Source organism: Protomyctophum parallelum, assembly GCF_964188405.1.
Source record: "Protomyctophum parallelum genome assembly, chromosome: 20".
NCBI classification, from domain to species: Eukaryota; Metazoa; Chordata; class Actinopteri; order Myctophiformes; family Myctophidae; genus Protomyctophum; species Protomyctophum parallelum.
This window is the reverse complement of record NC_139718.1, coordinates 4401504-4426513: the sequence shown is the minus strand read 5'-3', so window position 1 is coordinate 4426513 and position 25010 is coordinate 4401504. Positions and strand designations below refer to the sequence as shown.

The 25010-nt window shown below is 50.8% G+C and overlaps 4 protein-coding genes across 4 annotated transcripts; 3 read left to right on the top strand and 1 right to left on the bottom strand.

Annotated features, from left to right (window-relative positions):
- Positions 1-6136: 6136 nt before the first annotated feature.
- On the bottom strand, positions 6137-7081 carry LOC310878056 (deoxyhypusine hydroxylase-like; the record flags this gene model as incomplete). The annotated part of the gene is made up of 1 exon (XM_083792137.1): positions 6137-7081. The coding sequence occupies one exon, from the start codon at positions 7079-7081 to the stop codon at positions 6137-6139; it is 945 nt and encodes a 314-aa protein (XP_083648263.1).
- A 715-nt stretch (positions 7082-7796) lies between these two features.
- Positions 7797-8690, top strand: LOC310878507 (inorganic pyrophosphatase-like; the record flags this gene model as incomplete). Its single annotated transcript, XM_083792836.1, has 1 exon — positions 7797-8690. One exon carries the CDS (start codon positions 7797-7799, stop codon positions 8688-8690), a length of 894 nt encoding a protein of 297 aa, XP_083648962.1.
- A 10524-nt stretch (positions 8691-19214) lies between these two features.
- LOC310878506 (NADH dehydrogenase [ubiquinone] 1 beta subcomplex subunit 5, mitochondrial-like) lies at positions 19215-19772 on the top strand (the record flags this gene model as incomplete). Its single annotated transcript, XM_083792835.1, has 1 exon — positions 19215-19772. The coding sequence occupies one exon, from the start codon at positions 19215-19217 to the stop codon at positions 19770-19772; it is 558 nt and encodes a 185-aa protein (XP_083648961.1).
- A 2796-nt stretch (positions 19773-22568) lies between these two features.
- Positions 22569-24695, top strand: LOC310878505 (eukaryotic translation initiation factor 3 subunit B-like; the record flags this gene model as incomplete). Its single annotated transcript, XM_083792834.1, has 1 exon — positions 22569-24695. The coding sequence occupies one exon, from the start codon at positions 22569-22571 to the stop codon at positions 24693-24695; it is 2127 nt and encodes a 708-aa protein (XP_083648960.1).
- Positions 24696-25010: the final 315 nt, after the last annotated feature.

The window sequence follows — 25010 nt, the reverse complement described above, 5'->3', positions numbered from 1 at the left end:
ATAGTTCCATCCCCACCCAGCTCCATCCCTAGTTGTCTCTGAATAGTTCCATGCCCACCCAGCTCCATCCCTAGTTGTGTCTGAATAGTTCCATCCCCACCCAGCTCCATCCCTAGTTGTGTCTGAATAGTTCCATCCCCACCCAGCTCCATCCTAGTTGTGTCTGAATAGTTCCATCCCCACCCAGCTCCATCCTAGTTGTGTCTGAATAGTTCCATCCCCACCCAGCTCCATCCCTAGTTGTGTCTGAATAGTTCCATCCCCACCCAGCTCCATCCTAGTTGTGTCTGAATAGTTCCATCCCCACCCAGCTCCATCCTAGTTGTGTCTGAATAGTTCCATCCCCACCCAGCTCCATCCTAGTTGTGTCCGAATAGTTCCATCCCCACCCAGCTCCATCCTAGTTGTCTCTGAATAGTTCCATGCCCACCCAGCTCCATCCCTAGTTGTGTCTGAATAGTTCCATCCCCACCCAGCTCCATCCTAGTTGTGTCTGAATAGTTCCATCCCCACCCAGCTCCATCCCTAGTTGTGTCTGAATAGTTCCATCCCCACCCAGCTCCATCCTAGTTGTGTCTCTGAATAGTTCCATCCCCACCCAGCTCCATCCTAGTTGTGTCTGAATAGTTCCATCCCCACCCAGCTCCATCCTAGTTGTGTCTGAATAGTTCCATCCCCACCCAGCTCCATCCTAGTTGTGTCTGAATAGTTCCATCCCCACCCAGCTCCATCCCTAGTTGTGTCTCTGAATAGTTCCATCCCCACCCAGCTCCATCCTAGTTGTGTCTCTGAATAGTTCCATCCCCACCCAGCTCCATCCTAGTTGTGTCCGAATAGTTCCATCCCCACCCAGCTCCATCCTAGTTGTCTCTGAATAGTTCCATGCCCACCCAGCTCCATCCCTAGTTGTGTCTGAATAGTTCCATCCCCACCCAGCTCCATCCTAGTTGTGTCTGAATAGTTCCATCCCCACCCAGCTCCATCCCTAGTTGTGTCTGAATAGTTCCATCCCCACCCAGCTCCATCCTAGTTGTGTCTCTGAATAGTTCCATCCCCACCCAGCTCCATCCTAGTTGTGTCTGAATAGTTCCATCCCCACCCAGCTCCATCCTAGTTGTGTCTGAATAGTTCCATCCCCACCCAGCTCCATCCCTAGTTGTGTCTGAATAGTTCCATCCCCACCCAGCTCCATCCCTAGTTGTGTCTTAATAGTTCCATCCCCACCCAGCTCCATCCTAGTTGTGTCTGAATAGTTCCATCCCCACCCAGCTCCATCCCTAGTTGTGTCTGAATAGTTCCATCCCCACCCAGCTCCATCCCTAGTTGTGTCTGAATAGTTCCATCCCCACCAAGCTCCATCCCTAGTTGTGTCTGAATAGTTCCATCCCCACCCAGCTCCACAGGTGGCAGAATGCGTAGACCTGCAGGGTGACGGGCAGCAGCAGGCTGTAGTAACACAGGCCGCGGCCACTCGTACAGCCCCGCGGGAAGTCCTGGTCCACGGCGGCGGAGAGGAGCAGGCCGCACAGAGACAGCCCCGCCGCGGCGGTCAGTGACAACGTGTATACGGGACAACGCCGCCTGGCGAACATGACGGGGCTGGCTGGCTCTGGCCGCGCGTCGTAAGCTGGATCTGAGTTGATCGATCTGCCCGGCGGACTGGAGGTTGTCTCGTGGACTTAATGCACGCGACCCCGCCCCGTGATGGTGTGTCATCTTATGACACCGTGGTTCCATATTTAGCCATGGCTTCAGCCTGATCCAGAGCCATAGAGGAAGCAGATTTTTTTACGACATCGTGGTGGGGGTAGAAAACGGAGCGCTGTTCATGCAGCCTGGAGAGAGACAAGCTGGAGTTGGAGATACATTTTTTTCAACGAGGTGCTAACACCAACATGGGTTCCCGTTCAGAATGGGTTAAAGTGTGACAACTAAAATGTTGTACTAGTACTAAACGCAAAACGATCTTAAATAAAAGAGATTTAAGATCATTAAAGCGGGGGCTGTTACCTGACTCCAACTTCCGGTCCAGGACTTTGTCCCTCTTCCCAATGCTCTTCGCCAATACGAGTCTATGTAGAAGATAGAGCCGCCATTGGTCACTGGTTCTCAGTCAACGTTTTCTTTGCCGACCAGGCCGACCAAATCCGAAACAACGCGGCCAAAGCCGATGGAGTCTGTGACGTGTCGATGACGTCACCATCCATTGTGCTATAGAAAGGCCCCGGGACTCTCGCCGCCTTTCCATTCGGTGCAGAGAAACGTGACCATGAGCGAGGACGACACATTCCTCGGCCGCTTCCCGAGTCCCGTGGGTTCCCGGACGTGGTGCGACTCCTCCCATGTGACGCAGGGGTCACAGGTCGAGCCTGAGCACCCCCATGCAGAGCGGACCGCCACCGCCGTCACCGAACGCGAGGAGGAGGAGGAGGAGGCGAGCTACGAGTGTCCCCTGTGTTCCCTGGTCTGTCCGGACGGCGCCATACTGCAGGAGCACGTGGACCTGCACTGGGAGTACGGCAGCGCGGAGGAGCAGAGGTGTAGGGAGCGGGAGGCCCGGCAGGAGCCCCCCCTACAGGGGGGGGCCTGGCAGGAGCCCCCCCTACAGGGGGGGGCCTGGCAGGAGACCCCCCCGCAGGTGGTCGAGCATATTAAGGCAGCGGGGCCCGAGAAGACGCAGCTCTTTGGCTTGAACGGCTACGGGTCACGCTATCACAATCAGAAGAAGCAGGAGGGGGTTAAAGCCTCCACCGCATCCCGAGGAGGACTCCTGGTCCACTTTCACAACAACAGCAGGAACTGGACGACGGTGATGGACGACGACGACGACGACGGCAGGACCAGGACACGCGGTGTGACCGGCTCCCTGTTGGAGCACTACCGGAGGAGGAGGGACCAGGAGGCCAGGGCGGACTGCTTGTCCCGCGTGTGGCTGAGCGCCGAGGCGGACCACTTCTGCGCGTCGGACCTGGACAGAGGCTGGGGCTGCGGCTACCGCAACGTCCAGACGTTGCTGTCGTCGCTGCTCCGCATGAGGTCGTTCGCCGGCCACCTGCGGTCCCTGCCGCCGGAGAAGAAGATGGCCGCCGTCCCCAGCGTCACTCGGCTGCAGGCGCTGATCGAGGCGGCGTGGCGGGAGGGCCTGGACCCGCAGGGCGCGTCCCGCTTCGAGGGGCGCGGGCGACTGCGGGGAGGCCGAGCCTGGATCGGCGCCACCGAGGTCCACGTGCTCCTCACCTCGCTGGGCGTCAGGGCTCAGGTTTTGGACTTCCACCAGGCCACGGGCCCGGGCGCCACCCACCCCAGGCTCTTCGAGTGGGTGAAGAACTACTTCTCCTCAAGCGCCGGAGGGGATGCGGGCACTGCCAGCCCGCCGCCCCTCCTCGTCCCTCGCGCAACGCCACAGACGTCCTCGCCCGCCCTGCGAGGAGGAGGCCCGATCTCGGGGGAGAGGAGAAGAAGCCCTGTCAGGCCGACGCCGATCAAGCATGCTAATCCCCGGAGCGCCCTCGGAGGAGCCCGGGAGCTGCGGGGCTATACTCCCCTCTCCACGCCGCCCACAACAAATGTTCCCCGCGGCGGCGGCGGCGTTGGGGGACATAACACGCGTCTGCGCGTCACGCAGACCTCCCGACCCCCTCTCTACCTGCAGCACCAGGGCCACAGCCGCAGCGTGGTGGGCGTGGAGGAGAGGCGCGACGGGACCCTGTCCCTGCTGCTGCTGGACCCCGGCTGTCCGGCCGCCGCCAGGGAGCTGCGGCCGCAGGGCGCGGCGGCGCACAACAGCGCCGCGGCGGCCAGGGCCGTCGGGCGCATGCGGAAGCTTCCCGGGCAGCTGAAGCACCCGCAGTACCAACTGGTGGCCGTGGAGGAGGAGGCCGCTCCGCTGTCTGCCCAGGAGATGGGCACGTGCGTCCTGAGGTCAAAGACGTGGCGAGGCCAAAGGATCCCGTGATCCCCCAGCCAGGTTTGTCTTCACTGTGGCTCTATCTCTATTGCGATATATCACGATATTTCCTCCCGCAATATCTATATTGCATCTAGGGCTGCAACGATTCAGCGATTAATCGTAATCGAATCATTCAATTAGTTGTCAACTAATTTAGTAATTGATTAATCAAATCGGCAACTTTTTTTCCCAATTTATCATAGGTGATTTCCCACTTAAGTGAATTGGATGGAGCCCGCACACCATAGGTAAATGGTAAATGGTAAATGGTGCATTTATATAGCGCCTTTATCCAAGGCGCTTTACAGAGATTGTGCATTACATTCACCCATTCACACACACATTCATACACCGATGGCAGCGGAAACCATGCAAGGCACCAACTAGCACATCGGGAGCAATTAGGGGTTCAGTGTCTTGCTCAAGGACACTTCGACAGTAACTCTGGGGGAGCCCGGGTTCGAACTGGCAACCTTGCGGTTACCATCCAGGCACTCTACCCCTGAGCCACCGCCGCTAGCTAGCAGGTACTAGCAAGACGTTCTTTATTTCCCACGTAACCATAGTGTTAAGTGTAACTAAACTAAAGAGTGATCCATCTCTCTTCCCTTACAATCTGATGATAGTTGTACAGTAAGTAGCGACTGCAAAGCTAAATATGACACATAACATAACGATTATAGTATCAAGAACAAAACATAATGGCTTGAATATGTATTTTTAAATGACCTATTTGAGTTCAGAAGAGTACTGTTCCTTCTAGACTGGCACATGTGTAGCTATTCTTTAATCAAATGTCAGAATAAGCCTAAAGACACCAGGAGTTGCTTTAATTATTTTAAATTTATTTTATTTTATTTTTAATGGCTGCCTAATAAGGCAGCTAATCAAATGAAAATTTGAAAGAATTATGTTTTTTTGTTAGTTAGAACATCTAAAATAACCTAAAATATATTTTTAAGGTGATGGCTAAATAAGTGTCATAATCCGATTCATCGTTTAAATAATCGGCAGATTAATCGATTATGAAAATAATAGTATTTAGTAACTAGTATAATCGTTAGTTGCAGCCTTAACCCATTCTGACCGGGCACCCATTTTGGTGTCAGCATCATGTTATGCTTTAGCTATTTAAAAATAGCAGATCTACAAGCTCATATCGTATCATATCATAGCTCGTATCATATCATAGCTCGTATCGCGCCACCGAGTGTCGCGATACGATTTTTGAAAAATCGAAGAGCGACTGACATTTTTAGAATCTGATCTCAGGTCAGAATGGGTTCATCAGACCAGTGTGTGTCCGGCGGAAACCTCGTATGAATCTGATCTCAGGTCAGAATGGGTTAATTGCATCGTGCTCCCAATATGGTGATATTGATTATACTAGTAACCCATTGTTGCGGACAGACAGGTTTCAAAGCTACAGTCAGTGTTCTACTGTTTGGAGGATGCAATAGTCATGTACTTATTTATTGGCCAGTTTACGACACAAAACAATCTCGTAAGATTTTGGAATAAATACCAATGTCTCACACGTGTCAATACTTGCCATTGACAATGAAGGGAAAATGTACGTCATTATATAGACGAGCATGTATGTATGTATGTATGTACAGCTTTTGTCCACACACATGAAAGGAGAAATGAGGTCAAATGTCCGCCAAATATGACGTAAATTGACGTAAAACACCAACATTAAATGCCATTGACAATGAAGGGAACATTATCATCATATATAGATGAGCAAATCGGCTAACCAATCACTTCAGTTGTTCATGAGATGATGTATGATGATGTAAGAGCGCCCCTCACTTCACACAAGTGTGATTTTTTTTTATAATAGGCTTTTGAGACTGTAACGGCGCTTGTTAAATAGTGCTGTTTTTTTTAGCTTTTTTGCCTTTTGCTTCTAAAGTCTAGTTAGTGTAATTGCTGACGAACATTCTCAAACAAAGGACTGTACACCTTTATCACTGCATGCTAACTAGTCCATGTCTATTATCCCTGTATGCTAAGTAGTCCATGTTTATTAGCCCTGTATGCTAACCAGTCCATGTTTATTAGCCCTGTATGATAACTAGTCCATGTTTATTAGCCCTGCATGCTAACTAGTCCATGGTTATTAGCCATGTGTGCTAACCAGTCCATGTTTATTAGCCCTGTATGCTAACTAGTCTATGTTTATTAGCCCTGTGTGCTAACCAGTCCATCGACGTACTGGAACTCGTCACTGTCCTCGTGCTCCAGCATGTCCAGGGCGACCTCGCAGCTCTCCCGCACCACTCGCTCGGCGTCGCCGCGGTAGCGCCGCAGCACACCGACACACTCGTCCCGGCCGACGGCGCCCAGCGCCTCGGCGGCCTCGTGGCGCACCATGGCGCTCTCGCCGGGGCGCTCCAGGGCGGCGCGCAGCGCCGGCACCGAGGCCGGGTGCTGCATCTGGCCCAGGACGTACGCCACCTCGTGGCGGAACAGGGCGCTGTCCGAGCGGCGGGGCAGCAGCAGGACGGCACCCAGCGCCAGCACCGCCTCCTCGCCGCCCAGGTTGCGCAGGGCGAACATGGCGCGGTAGCGCTCAAAGAGCGGCAGGCTCTCGTCCAGCAGGGAGCCCCGCAGCTCCGCGACGCTCTTCCTGGGCGCGGGGGGCGCCGGGTCCACGGACAGGTACGGGTTGGGGTCCACCTCGGCGCCCCCCTCCTCTCGTTTCTCCCCGCCACTCCCCAGCCACTCCAGCCGGCCCACGGCCAGCTGGCAGGTCTCGGCCACCTCCACCACGGGGTCCCCGCTGTACTCCTTCAGCAGGTCCAGGACGGCGTGGTCGCCGATGGCGCCCAGCGCCTCGGCCGCCTCGTGCCTCACCATGGGCTCCTGGCCCGCCGCGTCTCTCAGGACGCGGACGAGCGTGGGCACGGCGCGCGCGTCCTGCATCTGGCCCAGGCAGTAGGCCAGCTCGTGTTTCAGCAGCTCCGAGTCGTCGCCGAACGCCTCGCAGATCCACTCCACGGCCTCGGCGCCCCCCAGGTTCCTCAGGGCGAACAGTGCCCTGAAGCGTCGGGCCAGCGTCTGTCCCGGGTCCACCAGGACCCGGCCTGCTGATGACGCCGCCGCTTGTTCAACCGCAGCAGCCATTGTTCAATGTTGTCCGGGACTTTACTTATAATCTCAGCTTCACGGCGGAAACGAACTGGGCCAGCACGGTGACGCCGAAACACTGTTATACTCACGTATCGCCTCGTCTACGACCATATATTATCCTTTCTTGAAATGACACCTCTTCTCCATATTTGGGCATATGACATCAGTTATATCCATGTTTGGACATATCGTATTTAGGGGTGGGCGATATGGAAACATAACAATATTACGATATCTTTGAGGTGCGCTAGCCCCTCCTATATACAGAATTTGTCCCCACACGTCTCAATATTTGCCATTGACAATGAAAGGATAAATTAGGTCAAATGTCCACCAAATATGACATAAATTTGTGGCAACACAAACATTAACCCATTCTGACCTGAGATCAGATTCTACAAATGTCTATTACATCCTGACAGTTTCATTATTAACCCATTCTGACCTGAGATCAGATTCTAAAAGTGTCTTCGATTTTTCAAAAATAGCAGACCTACGAGCTTGTAGATCTGCTATTTTTCAATAGCTAAAGCATAACGTAATGCTGACACCAAAATGGGTGCCCGTTCAGAATGGGTTAAATGCCATTTACAATGAAGGGAAATGTACGTCATATGTAGACAAGCAAATCGGCTAACCAATCGCTTACTAACGCTTACTTAAACCCAGAGTACTCCTCTTAAACCCTTCAATCCGTCACTCGTCAACCATGAGCTACACGGTGGAGGAGCGAGGGAAGGTCAACACGTTGAGCTACCGTCTGTTCTTCAAAGACGCCGACGGCGAGTACATCTCGCCGTTCCACGACATACCGATGTACGCCGACGAGTCACGGGGCCTCTTCAACATGGTGGTCGAGGTGCCGCGGTGGACCAACGCCAAGATGGAGATCGCCACGACGGAAGCCCTGAACCCGATAAAGCAGGACGTGAAGAAGGGCAAGGTGCGCTACGTGGCCAACGTGTTCCCGCACAAAGGCTACATCTGGAACTACGGAGCGATACCGCAGACGTGGGAAGACCCGCGCCGCGAGAACGCCGACACGGGCAGTGGCGGCGACAACGACCCGGTGGACGTCTGCGAGATCGGCACGAAGGTGTGTTCCCGCGGCGAGGTCGTCCGGGTGAAGGTCCTCGGCGTTCTGGCCATGATCGACGAGGGCGAGACCGACTGGAAGGTCATGGCCATCGACGCGGAGGACCCCGAGGCCGGCGTCCTGAACAGCATCGGCGACGTGCAGAGACTGAGGCCCGGCTACCTGGAGGCCACGGTCGACTGGTTCACCAGGTACAAGCTTCCGGACGGGAAACCGGAGAGCCGCTTTGCCTTCGACGGACAATTCAGGGACAGGGACTTTGCCGTCGAGACCATCCGGAACGCTCACGGGTTCTGGAAAGCCCTCGTCGAGTCCCGACAGACCGCCGCCGCCGCCGCCGCCGCAGGATTGAACTGTAAAAACACGCGCGTGTCGTCCGGCGAGAGTCCTCACCACTGCTCGGAGGACGAGGCCAAAGCTGTGGTCGACAAGACGAGTCCTTGTGGATCAGAGGAGCCCGTACCCTCGACGGTCCACCAGTGGTTCTACTATGAGAGGAACAAATAACCCAAGAGAGAGATAGTACCGGACCTGGACCAGAATGTGTCTCTCAGACTTGAAGGTGTGGTATTATAATGACCAGATCGAGGGGTGCATGCTTTTGGTTAGACCTATACCACATTGGTCCGATATCTCAAACCCTCACGCTAACCCTAACCTCCCACGGGGCAGCACGCATAAACCTAACATTAATAATATTAAACTGTGGCTTTCAATAATGTTAAAAGGTATGTCTTTTGAATATAATAATATGTTATGTTTCTACTGCATACAGTGGGGAGGTGAAGTAGTCCTTGAGGACTGTGTGAAATAAGCTAATGATAGTGAATGTTTGTGTGAAATAAGCTAATGATACACTACAGGTCTGTGTGAAATAAGCTAATGATAGTGAATGTTTGTGTGAAATAAGCTAATGATACACTACAGGTCTGTGTGAAATAAGCTAATGATACACTCACTACAGGTCTGTGTGAAATAAGCTAATGATACACTACAGGTCTGTGTGAAATACGTGTGAAATAAGCTAATGACAGTGAATGTTTGTGTGAAATAAGCTAATGACAGTGAATGCTTGTGTGAAATAAGCTAATGACAGTGAATGTTTGTGTGAAATAAGCTAATGATACACTACAGGTCTGTGTGAAATAAGCTAATGACAGTGAATGTTTGTGTGAAATAAGCTAATGATACACTACAGGTCTGTGTGAAATAAGCTAATGACAGTGAATGTTTGTGTGAAATAAGCTAATGACAGTGAATGTTTGTGTGAAATAAGCTAATGATACACTACAGGTCTGTGTGAAATAAGTGTGAAATAAGCTAATGACAGTGAATGCTTGTGTGAAATAAGCTAATGATACACTACAGGTCTGTGTGAAATAAGTGTGAAATAAGCTAATGACAGTGAATGTTTGTGTGAAATAAGCTAATGACAGTGAATCTTTGTGTGAAATAAGCTAATGACAGTGAATGTTTGTGTGAAATAAGCTAATGACAGTGAATATTTGTGTGAAATAAGCTAATGACAGTGAATGTTTGTGTGAAATAAGCTAATGACAGTGAATGCTTGTGTGAAATAAGCTAATGACAGTGAATGTTTGTGTGAAATAAGCTAATGACAGTGAATCTTTGTGTGAAATAAGCTAATGATAGTGAATGTTTGTGTGAAATAAGCTAATGATACACTACAGGTCTGTGTGAAATAAGCTAATGACAGTGAATGTTTGTGTGAAATAAGCTAATGACAGTGAATGTTTGTGTGAAATAAGCTAATGACAGTGAATCTTTGTGTGAAATAAGCTAATGACAGTGAATGTTTGTGTGAAATAAGCTAATGACAGTGAATCTTTGTGTGAAATAAGCTAATGATAGTGAATGTTTGTGTGAAATAAGCTAATGGTACACTACAGGTCTGTGTGAAATAAGCTAATGACAGTGAATGTTTGTGTGAAATAAGCTAATGATACACTACAGGTCTGTGTGAAATAAGCTAATGACAGTGAATGTTTGTGTGAAATAAGCTAATGACAGTGAATGTTTGTGTGAAATAAGCTAATGATACACTACAGGTCTGTGTGAAATAAGTGTGAAATAAGCTAATGACAGTGAATGCTTGTGTGAAATAAGCTAATGATACACTACAGGTCTGTGTGAAATAAGTGTGAAATAAGCTAATGACAGTGAATGTTTGTGTGAAATAAGCTAATGACAGTGAATCTTTGTGTGAAATAAGCTAATGACAGTGAATGTTTGTGTGAAATAAGCTAATGACAGTGAATCTTTGTGTGAAATAAGCTAATGACAGTGAATGTTTGTGTGAAATAAGCTAATGACAGTGAATATTTGTGTGAAATAAGCTAATGACAGTGAATGCTTGTGTGAAATAAGCTAATGACAGTGAATGTTTGTGTGAAATAAGCTAATGACAGTGAATCTTTGTGTGAAATAAGCTAATGATAGTGAATGTTTGTGTGAAATAAGCTAATGATACACTACAGGTCTGTGTGAAATAAGCTAATGACAGTGAATGTTTGTGTGAAATAAGCTAATGACAGTGAATGTTTGTGTGAAATAAGCTAATGACAGTGAATCTTTGTGTGAAATAAGCTAATGACAGTGAATGTTTGTGTGAAATAAGCTAATGACAGTGAATCTTTGTGTGAAATAAGCTAATGATAGTGAATGTTTGTGTGAAATAAGCTAATGATACACTACAGGTCTGTGTGAAATAAGCTAATGACAGTGAATGTTTGTGTGAAATAAGCTAATGACAGTGAATGTTTGTGTGAAATAAGCTAATGACAGTGAATGTTTGTGTGAAATAAGCTAATGACAGTGAATCTTTGTGTGAAATAAGCTAATGACAGTGAATGTTTGTGTGAAATAAGCTAATGACAGTGAATCTTTGTGTGAAATAAGCTAATGATAGTGAATGTTTGTGTGAAATAAGCTAATGATACACTACAGGTCTGTGTGAAATAAGCTAATGACAGTGAATGTTTGTGTGAAATAAGCTAATGACAGTGAATGTTTGTGTGAAATAAGCTAATGACAGTGAATGTTTGTGTGAAATAAGCTAATGACAGTGAATCTTTGTGTGAAATAAGCTAATGACAGTGAATGTTTGTGTGAAATAAGCTAATGACAGTGAATCTTTGTGTGAAATAAGCTAATGATAGTGAATGTTTGTGTGAAATAAGCTAATTATACACTACAGGTCTGTGTGAAATAAGCTAATGACAGTGAATGTTTGTGTGAAATAAGCTAATGACAGTGAATGTTTGTGTGAAATAAGCTAATGACAGTGAATGTTTGTGTGAAATAAGCTAATGATACACTACAGGTCTGTGTGAAATAAGCTAATGATACACTCACTACAGGTCTGTGTGAAATAAGCTAATGATACACTACAGGTCTGTGTGATATAAACTAATGATACACTCACTACAGGTCTGTGTGAAATAAGCTATAATGACAGTGAATGTTTGTGTGAAATAAGCTAATGATACACTACAGGTCTGTGTGAAATAAGCTAATGATACACTCACTACAGGTCTGTGTGAAATAAGCTATAATGACAGTGAATGTTTGTGTGAAATAAGCTAATGATACACTACAGGTCTGTGTGAAATAAGTTAATGATACACTCACTACAGGTCTGTGTGAAATAAGCTATAATGACAGTGAATGTTTGTGTGAAATAAGCTAATGATACACTACAGGTCTGTGTGAAATAAGCTAATGACAGTGAATGTTTGTGTGAAATAAGCGAACGATACATAGAGCTCACAAAGGTTTGAGAACCACTGCATTTTACCATAACCAAGTCTCGTAGATAATTGTAGTTCAATGCCTTCCGCGTATTATCATGATTGTAACATATAGCTATTCCATGACGTCATCCCATTTGGAACCGGCAATTCACCGTCTGACAATCTAGTCTAAAAAAGATGCATAAAGCATAAAACAATAAAAACCTAAAAAAATTAAATCCAATAAATTCACCATTCACTGTATTTAAATGTGATTGGGACAAATTTTGATCATACATTACCCTCGTCACCCCATGAGCTTGCATAATGCCCTTTTTCAACTGAGATTGTAAAACACTTGGGTGCTCTTATCGTCATACACATCCTCACATTCCATGCTCAGCCAATCAAATCATCGCATTCTGTGGTACACAGACACACAAAGCTGGCCATAGGAGGGAGGGGCTAGCGCAGGGACACACACACACACACACACACACGCACACACCGTTACGGGACTGTAACTCATGAGAGTGCAGGTTCATTTGGTTCCATCTGTACACTACCATAGTTAAATGGCTGGCATCTCCCTTAGAGATAGGGTGAGAAGTTCTGTCACACGAGAGAGACTCGGAGTAGAACCGCTGCTCCTTCGCCTGGAAAGGAGCCAGCTGAGGTGGTTCGGGCATCTGGTTAGGATGCCTCTCGGGCCTCTCCCTAGGGAGGTCCTCGAGCCACGTCCCACTGGGAAGAAACACATCGACCCACTGGCTTTGGAACGTCTCGGGATCCCCCCAGGAGGAAGTCACTAATGTTGCTCTGGAGAGGGAAGTCTGGAACACTCTGGTGGAGCTGTTGCCCCCGCGACCCGACTACGGATAAGCGGCTGAAGATGGATGGATGGATTTTACGATGTAGATTGGAAGTCCCAGAGGTTAAAAAAATCACACTTGTGTGAAGTGAGCGGTGCCTCATGATGATGATGTATTGATCCACATGACATACACACGATGCCACACGACAAACATGTCACCAAATAATGCAGTATCAAACCTTAAGCGGTCCTTGAAATGAGTGAGGTCTGCGTGAGCAGGACTTTTCTAAAAGGTTCATCTCGTATATCGGCTACACTGACAACGAATTATCTCCCCGAACTGGCCTGGGAACATCCCTGGATCCCCCAGGATTAAATGACTACAATGTTGCTGTGGAGAGGGAGGTCTGGAGCTCTCTGCTGGAGCTGGAACCCCCATCCCAACTCCGTGGGTACCCAACTCTGGGGACCCCAACTCCGGATAAGCGGTTGAGGCTAGCTGGACGGACGCGTGGATAGATAATGAAATGATAATGAATTTCATTTTAATAGCGCTTTTCCAAGTGCTCAAAGCGCTTTACAATGGTTCATTCATTCATACGCTGGGAGGTGAACAGTCGACGCCAGCATCCTCACTTCCCACATTCACACACCGATGGTGGCGAGCTCACACCGACCGACTCATTGGAGGCAATGTGGGGTTCAGTGTCTTGCCCAAGGACACTTCGACATGTGGGACAGGAGAATTCGGGAATCGAACCGCCGACCCAGGGATCATTGGACGACCTGCTCTACCTCCTGAGCCACAGCCGCTCCTGGATGGATGCACTGACAACGAGGGCCCCGGCCCCTCGAATGTCACTCCCGAGGTCGGAAACAAAGGGCCACTACGACGAAGCGCTCCTCTTCCTGTCGAAGCGCTCCTTCATCTGCGACTGCCGCTCGTGGCGCTCGTCGATGCGGTGCTGCAGCTGCGTCATCATGTCCTCGCGCAGCTGCGTGCCCTTCCGGTCCCACGACTGCATCCTCTGCGACAGGTCCGCCTGCATGCGCACCTTCTGCTCCTCCCAGCACTCCTGCATCTGGGACATCTCGCTCAGGATGCGCGCCTCCGTGGCGTTGAAGCCTCCGCCCACACTGCGCACCTCGCGCAGCGCCCTCTTGCTGGCGTCCAGGGTCCGCTGCATCTCCGTCATCTTGGCCAGCGGCTCCTGCTGTTCCTCGCCGTCGGCCCCGCCGCCGCTCGCGTCCCCGTCCACGCCGCCGCCAGCGTTCCTCGCCGCCTCGTTCCTCGCCGCCTCCTTCCTCGCCGCCTCCTTCCTCTTCTCGTACTCGTGGAGCCGATCCAGGATGGCCGTCTCCTTGCCGCTCCAGATCACGCCCTGCCGCTGTTCTTGCAGCATCTGCCGGGCGGCCGACTCGTCGAAGCGCTCCGGCGCGTCATTTTCGTCATCCTCCTCCTCGTCCATTCCCGCCGCCGCCGCCTCCTCGTCCTCCTCGGCCATGCGCGAGCGTTTTCAGAGTGTGTTGCGTTGCCGAGTCGAGTCTATATTTATGACCTTATCGAGAAGTGTAGTATTACTGCTAACGAGGCTCCACATGTTCCAAGTGGAGCCTGAATGGTATTTATATAGCGGCCATGGTGACGTAACGCTATCTGTTGAACCAATGAGGCTCACAGCCTCAGCCTGATGGCCTCAGAAGTGGTAGACTAATGCATTACATAGTGGTAGACTAATGCATGTCAAACTGAGGTGCCGAAACGTTGGTCTTTTTTTTTGCATCGTGACTACGAGCTGTGCAACCTCTCCTCCTTCCTTTACACACTGGGGGGCCGAGACATTAAACTCACTGCTACTGTAGAGCCGTAAAAATCTTCTCTTTTTGGGGTCCCTGACCCGGAATTATTTATCTCTTCAAATGGGGGTCCCCGGGGCGAATTTGTGTCAATTTGGGGGTTCTTGACATGACAAGGTTTGGGAACCACTAGTGTAGAATAAAGGATTCTAATGACATACAGAGCAAGCTTAGGTTCCATCCATGTAATGGCCTATTCATAGTCCGCTCCGGTGGTGAGGTGACCACCGCTCCGGCGGTGAGGTGACGTTGAGGTGACCACCACTCCGGCGGTGAGGTGACGTTGAGGTGACCACCGCTCCGGTGGTGAGGTGACCACCTGTAATAACGTGGAGCGGTGGTTAGTAAAAACAGAGAGAAGGGCTGTGGGAGAGTGGTGGTTTGCTCTTCACCGCGGCTCAGTGACGTCATGTTGTAGTTTTGGGTGAAGCGGTGGTCACCTCACCACTAAAAATCCAGACTATGAATAATGCTTAATTCTGCATCCAAGCAGACTTGAGAGAGAAGGGGCCCTCCGTAATAACGTGGGAAGTTTGGAAAGAAATCCTGTACACCGAAATCAGCTTATAGTGAATCGAGCACATATAGTGTTTTGTATTTGTTTGTTGGTGGCTCTGTTCCATTCTGGTCTAATAGAGTCAGTGTTAATGATGCTAATGAAGGCTCTGTTCCATTCTGGTCTAATAGAGTCCGTGTTAATGATACTAATGAAGGCTCTGTTCCATTCTGGTCTAATAGAGTCCGTGTTAATGATACTAATGAAGGCTCTGTTCTATTCTGGTCTAACAGAGTCAGTGTTAATGATACTAATGAAGGCTCTGTTCCATTCTGGTCAAACAGAGTCAGTGTTAATGATACTAATGAAAGCTCTGTTCCATTCTGGTCTAATATAGTCCGTGTTAATGATGCTAATGAAGGCTCTGTTCCATTCTGGTCTAATAGAGTCCGTGTTAATGATACTAATGAAGGCTCTGTTCTATTCTGGTCTAACAGAGTCAGTGTTAATGATACTAATGAAGGCTCTGTTCCATTCTGGTCAAACAGAGTCAGTGTTAATGATACTAATGAAAGCTCTGTTCCATTCTGGTCTAATATAGTCCGTGTTAATGATACTAATGAAGGCTCTGTTCCATTCTGGTCTAACAGAGTCAGTGTTATTGATACTAATGCAGGCTCTGTTCCATTCTGGTCAAACAGAGTCAGTGTTATTGATACTAATGAAGGCTCTGTTCCATTCTGGTCTAATAGAGTCAGTGTTAATGATACTAATGAAGGCTCTGTTCCATTCTGGTCTAATAGAGTCAGTGTTAATGATACTAATGAAGGCTCTGTTCCATTCTGGTCTAACAGAGTCAGTGTTAATGATACTAATGAAGGCTCTGTTCAATTCTGGTCAAACAGAGTCAGTGTTAATGATACTAATGCAGGCTCTGTTCCATTATGGTCTAACAGAGTCAGTGTTATTGATACTAATGCAGGCTCTGTTCCATTCTGGTCTAATAGAGTCCGTGTTAATGATACTAATGAAAGCTCTGTTCCATTCTGGTCAAACAGAGTCAGTGTTAATGATACTAATGCAGGCTCTGTTCCATTCTGGTCTAACAGAGTCAGTGTTATTGATACTAATGCAGGCTCTGTTCCATTCTGGTCTAATAGAGTCCGTGTTAATGATACTAATGAAAGCTCTGTTCCATTCTGGTCTAACAGAGTCAGTGTTATTGATACTAATGAAGGCTCTGTTCCATTCTGGTCAAACAGAGTCAGTGTTAATAAGGCTAATTAATTAAGGCTCTGTTCCATTCTGGAAACACTCTGCTATGCCAGTGGGTCTTAAAGTGCCCTTGATTGGGTTCTAAATGGCTCCATACAGGTGTGTAACTCTGAGAGTGTACAAATGGAACCAAATGGACACGTAAGGGCTGGTTCTATTGGTATGTACACTCTCAGAGTTATGGGGGTCCTAGAAACCAACAACCTACACCAAATGGAACAGCTAGCCTGGTCTGGTACCATCGGTAACACCTGTGAAGGAGTTTTATTGTCGCCATTTTGGCGACTAAAACTATGACGTAAAATGTGTGTGGACTACCTTTCTTCACTGACGAAAAAAGAAAAGAAAAGAAGAAATAAAAATGACTAATACTAAGGCTAAATATATTGACAGTTTCGTCAACAAATTAAAAGATACACTAAAATGTCTAGTGACTAGTGGAGAAGAGATCCGGTAGATTTAAAATAAATACTTTAGTTTGGTTGCTGTCGGGTGATGTGAGCTTGTAGATCTGTTATTTTCAGCATGCAACCAAGTGTAAATCTGCCATTACGACGCCACCAAGGCCCGCCAATAAAAATGAATAAAATGACAAAAACTAAATGAGACTTTATTCAAAAGCAACAGACACCAACTCCCAGGGGTCTAGTGAATTGTAACAGTGACAGACTCCATCTCCCAGGGGTCTAGTGAATTGTAACAGTGACAGACTCCATCTCCCAGGGGTCTAGTGGATTGTAACAGGGACAGATTCCATCTCCCGCAGGCCTAGTTGTGCATTGTAACAGTGACAGACTCCATCTCCCAGGGGTCTAGTGGATTGTAACAGTGACAGACTCCATCTCCCAGGGGTCTAGTGAATTGTAACGGGGACAGACTCCATCTCCCAGGGGTCTAGTGAATTGTAACGGGGACAGACTCGCGCGCGTTTCCGACAATAAGCCACTCCCGGCCTACATCTCACTGTCTCATCTTCTCGTCCATGTCCTGCATCTGCTGCGACAGGTCCTCCATGATCTGCGCCTTCTGCCTCTCCCAGTCCTCCTGCATCCTGTCCATCTCCGACTTGATGCGCGCCTCCGTGGCGTCGAAGCCGCCGCCCGCGCTGCTGAAATCCCGCAGCGTCCGTTTGCTGGCTTCCAGGTCGTGCTGCATCTCGCGCATCATCTCCTCCCTGCTCACCGGCCCCTCCTCCTCCCTCTCCCTCGCCTCCTCCTCTCTCTCCCTCGCCGCCTCCTCCGCCACCTCCCTCGCCGCCTCCTCGTACTTCGTGATCCGCTTCAGAATCTCCTCCTCCCTGCTCTCCGAGAGCACGCCCTGCATTTGTCTCGCCATCGACTCGTTGAAGGTCTCGTCATGCGGCACCTCCTGCTCTTCGGGAATCGTCTCCTCTTTCTTTTCGGGAATCGCCGCCTCGGGAATCGCCTCACTCTCAGGAGTCGCCGCCTCCTGCTCTGTCTCCTTCGGCTCCGGCCCTCCGGCCGTCTCTTCTACAGTCTCTGCTTCCGCTTGCTTCTCTTCCGGCGCGTCGGTCGTCTCCGCCGGAACGGTTTCGGCTTCCGTCTCGGCCGGCGTTTCGGACGTTTCCTCCGGCGTTTCGGACGTTTCCTCCGGCACAGCTGTTTCCTCCGTCACGGCTGTTTCCTCCGGCACAGCTGTTTCCTCCGGCATAGCTGCCTCTTCTTCGGCCATATCTCAAAGTATCTCAAAGTCGTTGGTTGCTAAGTCACTTCTACTTATGACCTTTTCAGGTACTGGGTATTGTTAAATTGCTAGAGTTCTGCCTGGATGTTGTTATATAGCCTTTGCGGTGACGTAACACAAACGGCTGGTGTTACCAGCGAGGTCTAAACCAAAGCATTTAACGTCAATAACAACTATAACTCTGGGTCCATTTGCTTCCATCTGTACACTCCCAGAATTACCCTCTGGGTACAGTGTGCATTGGGGTACCAGAGATGAAAACTGTACCAAATGGGAATCCTGCCCATATTTGGGCATAGGTCAGATTGGCGGTGACCCTCGCATAAATGTGAGGGCCGGTCAGACGACCTCACACCCCCACATTAAGGGGGGGCCAGGTTGGGACGCTCACGTCTTGCAATGCAAGCTTGTGGAATTCACTATTTTCAATATTTTTGAGCCGCTCCTATGCACAGGTCTGTCCAGAGCCATAGCTAGTAAGACAGAGTTACGACAACTCCGTTCACTTCATGGGGCCAGTCCAATGTCCAACTCTTCTATTTTTTAACATATTTTTGGGGGCTTTTTGCCTTCATTGATAGATTACAGTAGTTTGACACGAAAGGGGGGAGAGACCCTTGTTGGTTCGGGAACTGCCGAAGGCTCCGTGACGTCAGTGCTGTCCGACGAGCGTTCGTCGTTATCGCCCCGACACCGGGCGCCCCCGTTTTCCACGTCACCGTCTTAATCGGGACGGTCGCTGTTCTTACAGAAATCTGAAATGATGGGGAAAATGTGGAAGATTCAGGTTTTGAAAAAGGAAAAATAGTGGTTCCAGTAATCGTGGTCTGGAGTGGCTTTAACTAATGTGGCTGTGGGACCCCCAGATCCCCTACAAAGGACCCCGAGGGGGGGTGCCCGGACCCCACTTCACTTTGAGAACCACTGTTCTATGACATCAGTAGTATGACGTCAGGCATCTCCGTATTTGCAGTCCAATCCAAACTATCCCCTGGTGACATCATTACCACTTCAGTACTGTGACTTCAGACATGTCCATATTTGTCCAAAGTTTCAGTTCACTCCAACACACGTGAAGTTCTAAATAGTTGACCGTGGTTGGGCTGGGCTGTCTGTTCCTCGAGCCAGTGACGATGGGTCTAAATGTTCTGCGATCTGCCGCTGCCTTGGCAGCCAGGCTGACTCCTCTCAAACACGGAAGCAACGCTGCGAATTCAGTCCCGTGGACGGACAGGGTCGCAGCAGTGCGCCGGGCTCACCACGACGGGAAGAGGCGAATGTTTGTGATCAAACCCAGTGACTTCTACGACCGGCGCTTTCTCCGCCTGTTGAAATTTTACGTCCTTCTGACCGGCGTTCCCACGGCGGTCATCGTCGCGTGCGTCAACGTGTTCGTCGGCGAGGCGAAACTGGCGGACGAGATCCCGGAGGGCTACGAGCCACACCACTGGGAGTACTACAAGCACCCGATCACCAGGTGGATCTCGCGGAACCTCTACGACAGCCCAGTCAAGGACTACGAGAAGATGATGGCGGCCATACACGTGGAGCAGCAGAAGGGGGAGGCGAGACGGACAGAGCTGGTGGTGCGTGGACACATGAGGAGAAAGGGAGACGGGCCGTGGTTCCAGCTGGAGACCCTGGACAAGAACCTCATCGACCACCGTCCCAAATCCACACCGGACAATTAAACCAGTGGTTCCCAAACTGCTCCTTTGCCTGGAAAAAAGCCAGCTCAGGTGGTTCGGGCATTTGGTCAGGATGCCTCTCGGGCGTCTCCCTAGGGAGGTCCTCGATGCGCGTCCCACTGGGAGGAGACCAAGGCACAGTTGGAGGAAACACATCAACTCACTGGCCTTGGAACGTCTCGGGATCCCCACAGGAGGAAGTCACTAATGTTGCTCTGGAGAGGGAAGTCTGGAGCACTCTGGTGGAGCTGTTGCCCCCGCAACCCGACTACGGATAAGCGGTTGAAGATGGATGGATGGGTCGTTCCCAAACTATTTCATGTCGAGGACCCCCAAATTGACACTAATTAGCCCCGTGGACCCCCATTTGAAAAGATGCCAGGGACCCCCATAAGAGAATATTTGTACGGCTCTAGCAGTGATTCTTAACCCATTCTGACCGGGCACCCATTTTGGTGTTGGCATCATGTTATGCTTTAGCTATTGAAAAATAGCAGATCTACAAGCTCATATCGCGCCACCGAGTGGCGCGATACGAGCTTGTAGGTCTGCTATTTTTGAAAAATCGAAGAGCGACTGACATTTTTAGAATCTGATCTCAGGTCAGAATGGGTTCATCAGGACCAGTGTGTGTCCGGCGGAAACCTCGTATGAATCTGATCTCAGGTCAGAATGGGTTAACCCGTTAATTTCAAGGACCCCCCAGTTTGACATGCATTAGTCTATACCGACCTCCATTTACAAATGGAACACTTGTGTACAAATGGAACACTTGTTTACTTGTTTACATTCCCAAATCACTTTCCGCTTATACCTCTCGTCGTTTCTTGGCGAAGGCTCTGGGTGCCAAAGACGAGGAAGACGAAGATGTTGTGTTTTCCAGAGCTAAACGACCGTCGGTTGCTAGGAGACACATACAAGCAGGCAGGAGCCGGAAGTGAAAGGGGGAAACATACAACATCTCTTTCTGTCATCATCATTTTCATCACATTCCGTGCTACAAACACACACAAAAAGGGAAAGAACGTATCTGTCTGCCCTAGTGTTACTCACATTTTACTTATAAGCTAGTAAGAAAGTATCAATAATGCAATATAGAAATACTTTGTTAAAGTATTTCCAGTAATGTAAACGTCAGAAATACTAAATGCACTTCAGTAAAATTACAAAAAATATTGGTATCAAAGTGTACTTCAAGTAGCAAAAGATAAAAAATAATCAATGTCCCATTTAAAGTTCAGTATTATAATATTTTAGGGCTGATATGGTTGAATGGATATTTCACTTTCACAAAAAAAAAAGACCCCAGACAGTATTTAAGTTGCTTGATTTAGTATGTAGATATTGATATTTGCTTTCACTGTAACTTCAATCTCCATTTTGACTTGACTTGAGGCGGTTGTTTGTTTATTTACTTAATTATCTTTATGGTGACTGCCCTCCTCGGCCGGAGCCAGCCAGCCCCGTCATGTTCGCCAGACGTCGTTGTCCCGTATACACGTTGTCACTGACCGCCGCGGCGGGGCTGTCTCTGTGCGGACTGCTCCTCTCCGCCGCCGTGGACCAGGACTTCCCGCGGGGCTGTACGAGTGGCCGCGGCCTGTGTTACTACAGCCTGCTGCTGCCCGTCACCCTGCAGGTCTACGCATTCTGCCACCTGTGGAGCTGGGTGGGGATGGAACTATTCAGACACAACTAGGGATGGAGCTGGGTGGGGATGGAACTATTCAGACACAACTAGGGATGGAGCTGGGTGGGGATGGAACTATTCAGACACAACTAGGATGGAGCTGGGTGGGGATGGAACTATTCAGACACAACTAGGATGGAGCTGGGTGGGGATGGAACTATTCAGACACAACTAGGATGGAGCTGGGTGGGGATGGAACTATTCAGACACAACTAGGATGGAGCTGGGTGGGGATGGAACTATTCAGACACAACTAGGATGGAGCTGGATGGGGATGGAACTATTCAGACACAACTAGGATGGAGCTGGGTGGGGATGGAACTATTCAGACACAACTAGGATGGAGCTGGATGGGGATGGAACTATTCAGACACAACTAGGGATGGAGCTGGGTGGGGATGGAACTATTCAGACACAACTAGGATGGAGCTGGGTGGGCATGGAACTATTCAGAGACACAACTAGGATGGAGCTGGGTGGGGATGGAACTATTCAGACACAACTAGGGATGGAGCTGGGTGGGGATGGAGCTATTCAGACACAACTAGGATGGAGCTGGGTGGGGATGGAACTATTCAGACACAACTAGGATGGAGCTGGGTGGGGATGGAACTATTCAGACACAACTAGGATGGAGCTGGGTGGGGATGGAACTATTCAGACACAACTAGGATGGAGCTGGGTGGGGATGGAACTATTCAGACACAACTAGGATGGAGCTGGGTGGGGATGGAACTATTCAGACACAACTAGGATGGAGCTGGGTGGGGATGGAACTATTCAGAGACACAACTAGGATGGAGCTGGGTGGGGATGGAACTATTCAGACACAACTAGGATGGAGCTGGGTGGGGATGGAACTATTCAGAGACACAACTAGGATGGAGCTGGGTGGGGATTCTGATTGGCCAGTATGAGATGATGCATGGTGATGATGTACGATGATAAGAGTGCCTCTCACTTCACACAGGTGTGACTTGTGACATCCGACGAATCCATATATGGGCATGCCATTCTGTCACTATGATGTAACCTTAGTCCACGTCTCCAATTTAAACCGTTATGTCTCTTGATAATCTCACTGTGCTGAAAACCCCCACAACGAAACGATGAATCTAATCACCCCCGGGAAGAACCCTTTCGCTGAAACGCGTGACGCGATGACGACGGACGAGGACGAGCCTTCGTTCAGCGACCCCGAGGACTTTGTGGACGAGGTGACGGACGAGGAGCTCCTGGGCGACCTCCTGCGGGACCGTCCCGGCAAGCCGGAGCGCGCCGAGGCCAGCTGCGTGGTGGTGGACAACGTGCCCCAGGTGGGGCCCGAGCGCCTGGACAAGCTGAAGAAGACCATGCTCAGGATCTTCTCCACGTTCGGCACCGTCGTCTCCGACTCCTACCCGGAGACGGAGGCCGGCGTCACCAAGGGCTACGCCTTCCTGGAGTACGCCACGCCGGCGGAGGCGTGCAAGGCCGCCGCGGCCGCCAACGGCTTCAAGCTGGACCGGCAGCACACGTTCGCCGTGGCCACGCTCACCGACTTCGACCGCTACATGACGGAGAGCGAGAGCGCCGACTGGGAGCCCTCCGAGGAGACGCAGCCCTTGAGGGACACGGGCGACCTGCAGCACTGGCTCCTGGACCCGGACAGCTGCGACCAGTACAGCGTGATCTACGAGGGCGGGCAGAGGACGGCCGTCTTCTGCTGCAACGTGGACGGTGCGGCGGCCGCGGCGGGAGGGGAGCCGCTGGCGCTCGAGGACCGGCAGATGTGGACCGAGTCCTACGTGCGCTGGTCCCCGCGCGGCACGTACCTGGCGACCTTCCACCCGCGGCAAGGCGTGGCGCTCTGGGGCGGCGAGAGCTTCAAGCAGATCCAGCGGTTCAAACACCAGGGCGTGACGCTGGCCGACTTCTCCCCCTGCGAGAGGTACGTGGTGACCTACCAGCCTCCGCCGCCCGCCGACTCCAAGGAGGATCCGCCGCCGACCGTCGTCAACGTCTGGGACATCAGGTCCGGTGTGATGAAGAGAACGCTCCAGTGTGATAGCGCCGCGCACACGCACTGGCCCATCCTGAAGTGGAGCCACGACGGGAGGTACGTGGCCAGGATGAGCCAGGACGCGCTGTGCATCTACGAGACGCCGTCCATGGGGCTGCTCGACAAGAAGAGCATGAAGATCGTCGGCGTCAAGGACTTCTCGTGGTCTCCCGCCGACAACGTCCTGGCGTTCTGGGTGCCGTCCTTGGACAACGAGATCCCGGCCAGGGTGGCCCTGGTGCAGATCCCCTCGCGCCAGGAGATCGCCGCCCGCAAGGCCTTCAACGTCGTCGACTGCAAGCTGCACTGGCAGCGCAACGGCGACTACCTCTGCGTGAAGGTGGACAAGCGGCCCAAGGGGACTCAGGGCATCGTCACCCACTTCGAGATCTTCCGCACGAGGGAGAAGCTGGTGCCCGTCGACGTGGTGGAGATGAAGGAGAGCGTGGTGACGTTTGCGCTGGAGCCCAACGGCAGCCGCCTGGCCGTGGTCCACGGCTACAGCGCCTCCGTCTACCACATCAAGAGCAACGGCGGCAGCGTGGAGCTGCTGAAGACCTTCGCCACGCAGCAGGCCAACGCCATCTTCTGGAGCCCGCGGGGGCAGTTCCTGGTGCTGGCGGGCCTCCAGGGCGGCGGCATGAACGGCCAGCTGGCCTTCCTGGACACGTCCGACTGCACCATGATGAACACGGGTGAGCACTACACGGCGGGCGAGGTGGAGTGGGACCCCACGGGCCGCTACGTGGTCACCTCGGTGTCGTGGTGGCAGAACAAGGTGGACACGGCCTACTGGCTGTGGAGCTTCCAGGGCCGCCTGCTCCAGAAGAACAGCAAGGAGCGCTTCTGCCAGATGCTGTGGCGGCCGCGGCCGCCCACGCTGCTCAGCGACGGGGAGGTCGCCGCCATCGGCAAGGACCTGAGGCGCTACTCCAAGATCTTCGAGCAGAAGGACCGCCTGAGCCAGTCCAAGGCCTCCAAGGAGCAGGTGGACCGGCGGCGGGACGCCGTGGACCAGTACCGGCTGTACCGCCAGAGCGCCGGCAAGGAGCACGGCCAGCGGAGGGACCTCCGCCTCAGGCTGCGAGGAAACGTGGACACCGACCGGCCGGACCGCGGCGGCGGCGGCAACACCGGCGACTGGGAGGAGGAGACCATGGAGTTCTTTGTCGGCGAAGAGCGGATTCCTCTCTGAGATCTCTGTCAGTGTCCCTGTATACCACTCGACTCAAGAGATCTGAGATCTCAATTCACTCTGAGATCTCTGCCAGAATCCCTGCGTGTAAAGTTAACGGGCAATTAGTGGGCACTAGATTTAGCCCGTAAACCTCAAGTTTAGCAGCATATACAGTTAACCCATTCTGACCTGAGATCAGATTCATACGAGGTTTCCACTGGACACACACTGGTCTGATTAGCCCATTCTGACCTGAGATCAGATAAAATAAAAAAAAATCAGTCGTTCTTCGATTTTTTCAAAAATAGCAGACCTACAAGCTATGAGCTTGTA